Source organism: Castanea sativa, chromosome 5, assembly GCF_040712315.1.
Source record: "Castanea sativa cultivar Marrone di Chiusa Pesio chromosome 5, ASM4071231v1".
Taxonomy (NCBI): domain Eukaryota; kingdom Viridiplantae; phylum Streptophyta; class Magnoliopsida; order Fagales; family Fagaceae; genus Castanea; species Castanea sativa.
Genome location: NC_134017.1, coordinates 13,615,263 through 13,627,096, shown reverse-complemented (window position 1 = coordinate 13,627,096; position 11,834 = coordinate 13,615,263). Strand labels below are relative to the sequence as shown.

Below are 11,834 nucleotides of genomic sequence, written 5' to 3'. Positions count from 1 at the left end.
ATTCAAAAAGAAATAATGAACAATTTTTTTTTTCTTTTTAAGTGTACATTAGATTTACAAACATCCCACCAAAATTTTGAAGGAAAAAAAACAAGGAGACATATGCATGGACAACTGGGCACCTAAAAATGCACTTAGGAGATCAAGAATAAAAGTAATTTTGCTTGAAAACTCTTATTCTCTTACATTTTTTTTTTTTTTTTTTTTTTTTTGCATAGAAAAGCTCTTATTCTCTTTTTTCTTAATTTTCCTTCAAGTATTACTTATTAATATTTTTTTCTTTTTTAAGTTTCTTAGGATTTTTTTTTATAAATTTCTAAATTTTGTGTTTAATCAAATAACAGTGATGGATCATCCTCCATCTATGCATGCATATTGCGACTATACGAATGCATAGAAAGGGTATCTAGATATCTTCTGAATGGGTCGCTAGTTTTGGGGACGCCACGTATACTTAAATAGCATATTAAACTGAACCCTAAAAGTAGGGTTTTCCTGATACTGCGCTAGCTAGCGCCTATTGTTGCGCCCCAATGGAAATGGACTCTTTTACTTGTTTATGAAGAGGGCAGCACCCTTTCAGACACTCCAATTGGCCTCTAGACTCTAGAGTATTAAGGATGCATGTCAACAAGTTTGTGTTACAATTTCCACGTTGACTGGGACTTAAAAGTTTAATTTCGCATTATGTTGTAGGTACAAAACATAATAGGAATATTAATATATATATATATATATATATATATATATATATATATATATATATATATATATATATGAATACATAGTTTGATGAACTGTCAATTTGCTGGAGAGTTTTTCTAGTGAAGATGACAATGACCACGTCGTTATGATATTCGATCTGTTTCTTTATTTTACTATAAATTATACATGGTCGACGCATTACTTGTATTAATCAAGACGTCATAGATTACGATGGTATAGGGGATCGAGTTCAAGCGAAATTGGATATGTGACTTTGCCCTTCTATATCTAGTTCATGCGCCTAAGATATCAATCAAGTTTGATTATCTAAATCTTGGTATCATAATTGGTTATGGTTTGCTAGGTAAAACATATAGCCAAGGTGAATGAAGGAGCTAAGATTTATTTGCCTCGTCAACAAACACCTGTACTACCACATCTGTTTTTTTTAATTAAAAAAACAAATTAAATTTGAAACACGACAATCAAAATTCCTAAACTCTAATAAAACTCCTAACCAATCTTCATCTCCTTTCCCCCTCTCTCTCATTATTCTCCACCAACTAAAGAAGGGCACAATTGAAGGGCAATCTACCTTACAATCTAACTGCAGAGCAGTCGGTAGATTGCTGTTATTAAAACAAAATGATGGACGAAACTAAAGCAAATTTGGCTGTGGCGGTATCCATAGTTATAGACTTAGGAACTCTTCCTTTGTTTTTTCTGAACCCACTAGGTTATGTGCTTTGGGTTTTATTTCATTTGTTATACATATGGTTGATTTTAGGATCTGGTGGAAATATTAGGATATGGTGAAAGTCTTATGTGGTCCTAGACTTCTAAATTTCCATACTTTCTCACTTTGGATGGACTGACACTACTTCTGTATCTTTGCTAAGTAACATAAGATAAATATTTCAATCAATTATTCTTAAGTTGAACTCGCTGGTGTCTGCACCTTCTTAAGAGGATGAGGGAGAAGAGATGAAGATGGGTTTGGTTGGTGGTAACTAACGAGAGGGGGAGAGCAGATGGAGTTGAGTTAGGGATTTTGGGTGTCAGATGATGTGGCAGTACAAGTGTCCATTGATGTGGCAATTTTTATATTTTATTTGGGCCGTTTTCCATGACAACAATTTTCATTCAAGAGATAATGGTAGAAACTAAATTAACACGATATTAAAAAGTTAGAAACTAACTTTGTAATTTACCCTCTATATATATATATTCAAAATATTTATCGCTCCGCCTCACAAGTCAAATGGTATGGTAGAAGTCAATAGGTTGGCTGTTTTTGTAAGAGGGAATTATAAAAGAATATTTAAATAAATAATAAGTTGATTTCCATTTGGGGTCATAAATACTAGTGTAACAGAATCTCAAGACAATTATTGTTCGTTAATCAATTCTAAATGGTACTCCATCCACCATGATATCATCATTGTTATGAAATTGTTAGGGAAGCCTCTATTTATATAGGGTAATATTGACTATAGTTTTCATTGGAGACTGCATAAATTATTCATAAATAATGTATACTTGCAATGGCAGATATTCTCCTTCTATCAGCTTAAATCGAACTAATAAATTGTACAAGCATGTGGCTCATTTCGTGGAAGTCATAAGAGTGGAGAAAGACTTGGTCTACTGTATCTGTATGTATAGTTTTGCTTTTCCAAAATATGCATTCTTAAAACCTACGAAAATATGTATTAGGTGGTTCTGATAATATTTAATTTAATCTAAACTTGTCTATTTGTTTGAAAATGGGTATGGATAATTTTTTTAACCAATAATGAAAACGGGTCAACCTGAACAATTAATAAAATATATAGCATGTTGAGTTAGTTTGGCCTATGGGTCTACTCTTTTCATTTTCTTATGTAGGTCATCTCATTTTGTCTTTAATAATTTCACAAATTGTTGTTTCTAACTTTTAAAATCTTTCTACCGGTTTTGCACCATCTAATTAAGTTTCTTATCATTCATGGTTCTAATTAGTTCAATTGATAAAGTTTTTAATGATTGAATAAAATATTTAGAAAAATATTTGCAAAATAGCATAATTTTTAGAAAAATATTGTTAAATAGCACATGGTCAAACTTATTTACTTGTGAGGTATGTTTTTTTGGAATTCGAGATTGTCAAACTCGAGTTCCAATGAAATTTGAGTTTACCAAACTCAAGTTTCAAGCATTATATTTGATCAGATTGCCATAATGCTTGGAACTTGAGTTTGATAATAAACTCGAGTTTCATTAGATCTCGAGTTCCAAAAGACATGGTATATAACTAAATAAGTTTGACTCAGTGCTTTTTTCTTAATTTTTTCCTAAAACTATACTATATGGCAAAAAATGTTTAAAGATTTGAAATTCAATCTTCACCTACACTAAAATTCAATTGGCGTTTTGGTTTGATGATAAAAAGCAAAATAATTAAAAGCGGATGCCATATGTTGAAATGTACTCTTTAAAAAAAATAAAAAAAATCTTATCACTCATTCTCTGTCTTTCTATTTCCTTGAGTTTGATGAGAGACAATTTACCTTGCAAAAATTGCAGCACATTTTTGCTAGGTCGGTCTTCCCGTCTCGCTTAGTAGTGGTTGATACGTCACTCTCCCTTCTCCCTTTGTTGGGATAATTAACCATCTAATCGCCCATTGACCAGTAATCTTTACATAAAATTGACCTTAATTATGTGTGTTTGTTTCTACTAGCCTTATTAAAAAAAAAATTATATTTAACTTTGCTACCAAATTAAAGACATTTTTTCCCTTTTTTAAAAACTAAAACAAACCAGATCAAGAAAATTCAACTATTCATTTGCTTTATATAATTCTACTCAAGATGATTAGATAAAATTCACACTACCCTTTTGTGCTGAAATTTGACTGAACGAAAGTATACCCTAAATTTGTGCTATCAGCTATGGGGCATGGAAAGTCAAAAACTTGCCAATCAATTATCAATCTCCAAATTTTGACGAAGACTTATTGAATAAATTGTTCCTGTAAGAACCTCCCTCACATGTTGTTTGACAAGGTGGTGGAAGATGGTGAAGGTTCAGCCCCCCACTTGTTTTTGTTAAATAATATAATTAATTCAGCAAAAGAAAAATTGTTCATATTCTCGAAATTCAGATATTATTTTGATATACTACAATCCATTGCGCTGGTTTGTGAACAAGTTGCATTTGATTACAGTTTAATACTTCGCTCATGAAATTCCTAGTTGCTGAGAGGTCAGCCCTTTTATAACAATATATGTCACCATAAGCATAACTTGCTGGACTTTTTTACTTGTTTTTGAAGCGTGCAACACCCTTTCACACAGTACTAGTAGTACTGCAAATGCTGTGTTAGGGATTGGGATTCAAATCTGCTTAGGCCAAGTCAAACTACGTACAGAGTTTTACTTATGTCTACATTGACTTGGAGTATAATTATTAGAATTTTGCAGGTACCAATGACCATGAGTACTAAATAAGTAAATTTGATCAGGAACATACAAGTTAAACAATTTGTGATCGAGCTGTCAACTTTCAATAAAATCTTTCTAAAGAAAATGACAATTGGCCATGTCGATAAGAGATTCTATCTTTAAGGTACTTTAGTAGCAACTTCGTTTTCAATAACAAGAAATTATTATGATGTTGATGGGGAGTTCAAACATTTCATGTTTGAATTGATTGGTGGTTTTGGTCTTCTACGTCTAGTTCATGCTTAGGATCCCCACAACCCTACTGCCCTTTGTTTTTATTATTATTTTTTTTTTCTGAAATCTTAATACGAAAATTTCATCACATAATAATCGAATCTGCTATTCCGCCTAGAAGCTTAATTAACAGTCATTTTCCTTTTTGGTAATAAACTTGGAAAAAGAAAAAAGTGGTAGCTGATTAAATGAGTAATTTGCAGCCAATTATTTGTGAGTATAAAAAAAAATATACAATAAATTAAAACAAACATATACAAAATTACAAAAACTTTTTTTTTTCTCTCTGAAAAAGAGAAAGAAAAAGATGCAAACGTAGCACAATATGAATGAAGACACAATTGGCAGCCACCGATAATTTGGTTAGATAACTAACGCTCGTCTAGAATCATAAAATGCATATATATATATATATATATATATATATATTAATAATATATATAATAATAATATAATGTTTGTTCATATATTTATTTAAAATTACAATAAATATTAATATTTTTTTGTATGTGCCACACACAACATAAACTATTTTCTGATTTATTTTTAAAGTTGTAATCAAATACTGAAAAACTAAATTAGTTCTTTGGATTTTTTTTTTTTAACTCAAGGTTCAGAAAAAAACTAAATTAACCCAATAAATTAGTTAAAGCATTAGCAGACTAAAATGGACTATGTTAATAGTCTATAGGGACCATTTGCCATTGTAGCGTATGCAAGTCAACAAACACGTACACTAACACGTCTCTAATAGTTATATAAGAGATTTGAGATTTAATTTTGTAAGTTTTTAGACCCCTTAAAACACAAGTTGTTTGACTTAGTTATTTAGCCAAGTGATTACTTGGGTAAATTATTCAAATTAAGGTTAACACACAAGTAAATCATATTATGCAAAATAGTGCGGAAATATAAAGAACACACAATATGATAACCTAGGAAAACCAAACCAATAAAAAACATGGGGAGGATTTAACCTAGCTATCCTCAAGGTAAAACAGATTCACTATGAAAGAATTTAAGTTTTACAACAGCAACTTAAACCACTAACATCCTATTACTATCTCGAGTAGAAAACTTACTACGATGATCACGTGACAGCTCCGAGTTCATGGACTACTTCTTTCTCAGATTCAGCATCCACAAGTATACCACTTGTTTTTCTTTAAGCTCTTTATGCAGCAACTAAAACGATTACCAAGTTCTCGATATCAATCTCGATCTTGATAACCCTAAGTATGTATAAAGGCAAACACCTTTAGATCTCACAAGAGATTCTCACACACGGCATAAACAACAACAAAAAACGTGGCTAGGGTTTTTCTATTTATATGAGACAGAAAATATAAAACCCTGCACGTCATATGGGCTAGGGCTGAGTTGAAAAATTCTGCAGAAAAACATTCTACACGAGTTTTGGTTGATGGAGTCTAATTTTCGTTCGATTGAGTTTTGCAGAAATTGAATAGTAATTTTTGTAATCACTCGATTCCAACTTTACATAAACACACACTTTGAGCAACCTAAATCTAGACTAAATGTTTTAATCATGGTTTGCCAATATATACACATTAAAGTTCTAATAGATTAGTTCCTAATTTCTTAGAACTTAACAAATTTCCGCCTATACCACATCAGAACCGGACAACATAGGATAAAACTCTATAAAATTTTTTTAAAAAAGAAAAGTCCAACTTAAGCTTTTCCTCAAAAAGGAAAAAAAGAAAAAGAAAAAGAACTTGCGATGGAGTTAACAACGCGGGCACTATTCTCCTTATGACTTTGCCTATTAACTTACTTCAATATATATATATAATTTTTCTGAATTTTATTTTTTTATAAATTTTTTTGATTCCATAGGAATGGTTTATGTTTGATTAATTAGTTCACACTCCTGTGTTGTTGGTCAATTTTACCTCTCACATTATCATTGATTAACGGATAGAGTACGTAATTACAAGGAATAAACATGAAAAGTACCACTTGCTTAAACAATTTGACAATGTCCTGGAAAATTTGCAATAGAATATCATCCTATTACTAATGAGAACAAATGATTAAGTTGCTATATATTCTGCTTCCTATATTATATTAGCTATAAACTTGTAAGCCTAGTGGCTTTCTGTTCCTGAGCAAGAAGAACCTGAAAATGGTTACAAGGATGTTCAATCATTTTCTCTTTGCATTGCTTGGTGGTTTCTCTCTACTTTTGGTTCATGGCGAGGATCAATCAGGTATCGTTAATTAAGTCTATCAGTTTTAATATATGTTATCTCTTAATTATTGACCATATGGCTAAGGTCTCTCTTTATTTTGGTCAGGTTTCATAAGCTTAGATTGTGGGCTACCGGCTAATTCAAGCTATACTGAGCCAATAACCGGCATCAATTATATATCAGATGCAACGTTCATAGACACTGGTGTAAGCATGAGCATATCACCTGTGTACAAAACAAATAGCCTTGAACAGGAGTATTACTATGTCAGAAGCTTTCCTCAAGGAACCAGAAACTGTTACACAGTAAGTCTTACAAGTGGCACCAGATACTTGATCCGAGGGAGTTTCTTGTATGCGAATTATGATGCCAAAAGTAAACCTCCAGGATTCGACCTGTATATTGATACAAGTAAGTGGGATTCAGTGACATTACTCGATGAGTCCACATTCATCTATGCAGAGCTCATACATGTCCCAAAATTAGATCATATTGATTTTTGTCTGGTGAACACGGGCCATGGTGTACCGTTTATTTCTGCATTAGAACTTAGGCCACTGAAAAATGACACATATGTCACTGTAGCTGGATCATTGTCAACTTTCGTGCGGCTTGATTTTGGTACATTAACCAATCAAACATATAGGTGAGTCATATTTTTTATACCATACTATGGTTTTTGTAAGAATTTTGAAGTTCAATATTTTCTAACATGCATTATTGGAAAACATTTAGGTACAAAGACGATGTTTTTGATCGCATGTGGTTCCCCCCTACGGCCATGGTTGATTGGACACCAATAAGTACTTCGCTTACAGTGGATGGCATAACTCACAATGATTTCCAGCCACCATCAGTGGTCATGGATACTGCATCCACAGCAATAAATGCAAGTGTACCCATGACATTCAACTGGGTGGCCCCGGATAACACAACCCAGTATTATGTCTACATGCACGTTGCTGAAATCAGAGAGCTCAAAGCAAACGAATCTAGAGTATTCAACATTTCTCTAAATGGGGTATTATGGGGTGGACCTATAATTCCTAAGTACCTGCACACAACCACTGTATACAGCCCTTCAGACTTGAAAGGGGGAAAATTTGAGTTTGTTCTTTATAAAATTGAACAATCAACTCTTCCACCACTCATCAATGCCATTGAGGTTTACAAGGTCGTAGAGCTCTTACAATCTCAGACAGACCAACAAGATGGTAAGTTATTCATAATGCATTTTTTTTTCTTTAACAAGGTTTTTGGTTTGTCCTAATGTACATGATCTCAACTGCCATGTATCTCTTGTATGCATTCGAAACATTAGTTGATGCAATGAAGAACATCAAGTCAATGTATGGAGTAACAAGAAATTGGCAAGGAGATCCATGTGCCCCTACAGCGTTTGTGTGGGATGGATTAAACTGTACCTCTAATGCTTATGAATCTCCTATAATCATATCACTGTAAGCATATGTCTTCAGACAAGCTACAGAACTTTCTAACTTAGTCCATACAATTATGTTAAAATAACTTAAAATTTTCAATTAATTAGGAATTTGTCATCAAGTGGATTGGCTGGGCAGATTGCTCCTTACATATCCAATCTCACATTGATACAGTACTTGTAAGTATCGAAATCTCACAAGCTCAATTACTTTTTATGTAAGAGTGTAACGAGGACCAAAATCTAAGCTCCATTATTTTTACAATCAATAAACTTTTAATTGGATTGTTTATTTCAGGGATCTATCAAATAATAACTTAACTGGACCAGTGCCCGACTTTCTCTCAAATTTGCAATCATTGAGGGTCCTGTAAGTAATTAGGATTTGGAAAGGTATTTCAAAATTTTATTCCAAAAAAAAAATCATCATGTTTTCTCAACCTTTGCAGAAACTTAGAAAGAAACAACCTGAGTGGCTCACTTTCTGCTGCCCTTCTTGCCAAATCAAAGAGTGGTTCACTGTTATTAAGGTCAGCTTTCTGTCATAACTTTTTTCCCATTTTTCATTTTCATAACAATCCTCCTACAATAAAAATATAAAATATCAAAGAATTACATTTGCACCTATTTCTAGCACACATATAAGAGATTAATGGTGGTTGCAATTCTTACATTTTTTGCCATGAATTGTTTTAATGATAGTGTGGGAGAAAATCCAAATCTATGCTCATCGGTTTCTTGTACAACGGAGCAGAAAAAGAAGAAGACGAATATTATTGTTCCAATAGTGGCATCAGTTGGTGGATTGTTCTTGTTATTAGCTGCAGCTGGTATCATTTGGATATTTAAAAAAACAAAAGAAAGAGAAGGTAAGACAAGCACAAAATCTACTAATCAAGGCTAAATATTTATTCAAGTTGCATATTCCCATTTGAAAAAAAAAAAAAATTACTCAACATATATTATATTACAACTCTTGATGATCTTAGGGAATGTGACGGGAGGTAACGCAACCAACAGTATGCAACTAGAATCAAAGAATCGACAATTTACCTACTCTGATATCCAGATGATTACGAACAACTTTGAGAAACTTCTTGGTCAAGGTGGGTTTGGCAAAGTTTATCTTGGTTTCGTAGAAGGAAATCCTGTGGCTGTAAAGATGATCTCCCAATCAGCAATTGAAGGGTATCAGCAATTTCTGTCTGAGGCATGTAAACGCAAACTGTGCCATATTTTTTAGTTCATTCAAATATATGAAAATAATTTGTTACTTTATATTACAGGTTGAACCTCTTAAAAGAGTTCATCATATAAACTTGACTATCCTTGTTGGATATTGCAAAGAAGGACCCAATCTCGCTCTCATCTATGAGTATATGGCAAATGGAGACTTGCATTCCCATATTTCAGGTCTGGTCACAAGTATAAGTACAGGTTTCACATTTTTTGGTTATTACATTTTGATTTCTGAACATCACAAACTTTCTACGGGTATATTTTAATTAGTCCAGCAGCAAAAATTTTCACAACCTGGTTTGTTGTGATTGGTTTATAACAAAAGTTGTATTAGCGGTAGACTCATAAAAAAGTGATAGTCCTTTAATCACAACTTTTAAGTTGTAAAAAAGGTTGTGAAAGAATATATCTTCCTGCCATTACTTGGAAAATTTAATAAATTGCATGGACAATATTTATTCAGCGGAAATAGAACTTAGAGAAAGAGCAAAGTAATTACTTCATGAGACTTACTAGTTACTACCGTGGAATGCTTTGGATGCAGAAAATAATTCAAATATCTTAAGTTGGGAAGGCAGAATTCGAATTGCATTGGACTCTGCACAAGGTAGTCTTTGCATAATTATTTTCTAACATGCATATTTTCACCTTTTCAATGTATGAAGTATGGATTTTCAAATGCAGGATTGGAGTATCTACATGATGACTGTAATCCGCCCATTATTCACAGAGATGTGAAGCCATCAAACATCTTGTTGAATGAAAAATTCCAAGCCAAGATTGCTGATTTTGGCCTCTCCAGAGTAATCCCAACAGATGGTAGCAGTTATGTGATGGCAACTGTAGCCGGCACTACAGGCTACTTAGACCCCGAGTAAGTAGGATGGTTTAACACCTCACTCTTTTGAAGAATAACTTTTTAAAATCTTATTTTCTCAACTGAAACAACTTTTGAAACAATAAAATATGTAAATAAAGAAAATTATTCTATACCGATTTACTTCACCATTCAAACATAGTCCATTATAGGTCTAATGACAATTGCAATTAAAAGAAAATAAAATATCTTAATATACCCTTTTGAAGTTTAATCCGTTTCAAAAATATTTTTGTAACTGGTATCAACCTTATTTTATTTTTCCGAGTGGGATTGCAGGTACTTCAGATCAAACAAATTAACTAAGAAAAGTGATGTATATAGCTTTGGAGTTGTCCTTATGGAGTTAATCACAGGTCGACCCGCTATAATGAGAAGCACTGAGCCCGTTCATATCAGTCAATGGGTCAATTCCACTGTTGCGCATGGGGATATTCGAAGCATTGTTGATCCAAGATTACCAGACGGAGATTTCGATCTCAACTCTGCCTGGAAGGCTGTTGAAGTATCCCTGACTTGTGTATCTGAAAATCCCCTCAATAGGCCAACCATGAGTCAGGTGGTCATTGATCTAAAGGAATGCTTGGCAACAGAATTAGCTCGAAGAAAGGAGGACGGTGTGACTGAATCAAATGATTCACGTCCAATTTTCACAATCCATGTGACTGCTAGAACTAGTCCATCGGCAAGATAGTTCTTAAGTTGTTCCAAGAATTAAAATTTTCATACTGAATCTTGAAGCTTTCCTGCTTTGTCTACTTTTCTTTTATTATGTTGATGTAATTTATTTGTAATCACATCATTATGTGTTAGAACTTGTAGCTATGATGGACAATTTATTTGTGATATGTACCTATTAATCTCAAACTCGAGCTATAAATTCAGCCAATAAAATTTCGAGGACTCTTCAGTACAAGGTTTTTTTTATTTTTATATTTAATTAAAATTTGGGGTAGACTGCCTATTTTCCTCAAGACGAGATTTATGAAAGCAGCATCCTAAAATGGAAGAGGAGTACCATGCGCAATAGTGAGACCGATGAGGGCTCAAAGTCATCTCGAAGAGGCATCATGAAGTGTATAAATTTGTGGTAATCACAGTATTTGGTAAAGTGCTTCGTATCGTCTACATGTTAGTGGAGAATCTGGAGCAAACGATTGTTCCCACGTATCAAAAACTTGGGAATAAAAATAATTAATGTACTGACTTGGTACCTAATGCATTTCTTGTAATAATAATCTAAAACTCTTAAAGCTACGTCTTGAGTGAAATTACAGCAGTTTGCGAGACAATATCATGATATAAGCTTTGTTCATACATGGAAATAGAAAACAGTACTGTTTTCTTTTTCCATGCATGAACAAAGCTTATATCTTGTTTTGGTGAGTATAAGTTAAGTCCGGTCAGTCCTTCCTTAACGAGAGAGTCAATAAATTAAATTAGAGTTGTTGCATAGTTTGCATGTAGTCTCTGGGGTAGCATACATGCACGGATATACATCCTGATTTACAGTTATGGAAATCAAAATTGAAGATAGAATCAGAGACAAAATTGTACAGATATTGTCATTAATGAGATAAGTTTTGATTTACATATAAAATCAAACATGAAAAGAATATCCATCACTACACTTTGGA

The 11,834-nt window shown here is 33.0% G+C and overlaps 1 protein-coding gene across 1 annotated transcript; it reads left to right on the top strand.

Moving 5' to 3' along the window:
• Window positions 1-6,573: 6,573 nt before the first annotated feature.
• LOC142634780 (LRR receptor-like serine/threonine-protein kinase IOS1) lies at window positions 6,574-10,891 on the top strand. Its single transcript, XM_075809045.1, has 13 exons — window positions 6,574-6,658; window positions 6,746-7,286; window positions 7,376-7,854; window positions 7,962-8,100; window positions 8,190-8,261; window positions 8,380-8,451; window positions 8,531-8,611; window positions 8,784-8,950; window positions 9,071-9,291; window positions 9,368-9,494; window positions 9,865-9,927; window positions 10,005-10,194; window positions 10,477-10,891. The coding sequence occupies exons 1-13, from the start codon at window positions 6,574-6,576 to the stop codon at window positions 10,889-10,891; spliced, it is 2,652 nt and encodes an 883-aa protein (XP_075665160.1).
• Window positions 10,892-11,834: the final 943 nt, after the last annotated feature.

What these genes read in the sequence shown, in the direction of transcription:
- LOC142634780 (XM_075809045.1), top strand. Translation starts at nt 6,574, where the DNA reads ATGGTTACAAGGATGTTCAATCATTTTCTCTTTGCATTGCTTGGTGGT. An exon ending in TTAACCAATCAAACATATAG is followed by an intron (nt 7,287 to 7,375) that starts GTGAGTCATATT and finishes GAAAACATTTAG; the next exon opens with GTACAAAGACGATGTTTTTG. An exon ending in TGCATTGGACTCTGCACAAG is followed by an intron (nt 9,928 to 10,004) that starts GTAGTCTTTGCA and finishes TTTCAAATGCAG; the next exon opens with GATTGGAGTATCTACATGAT.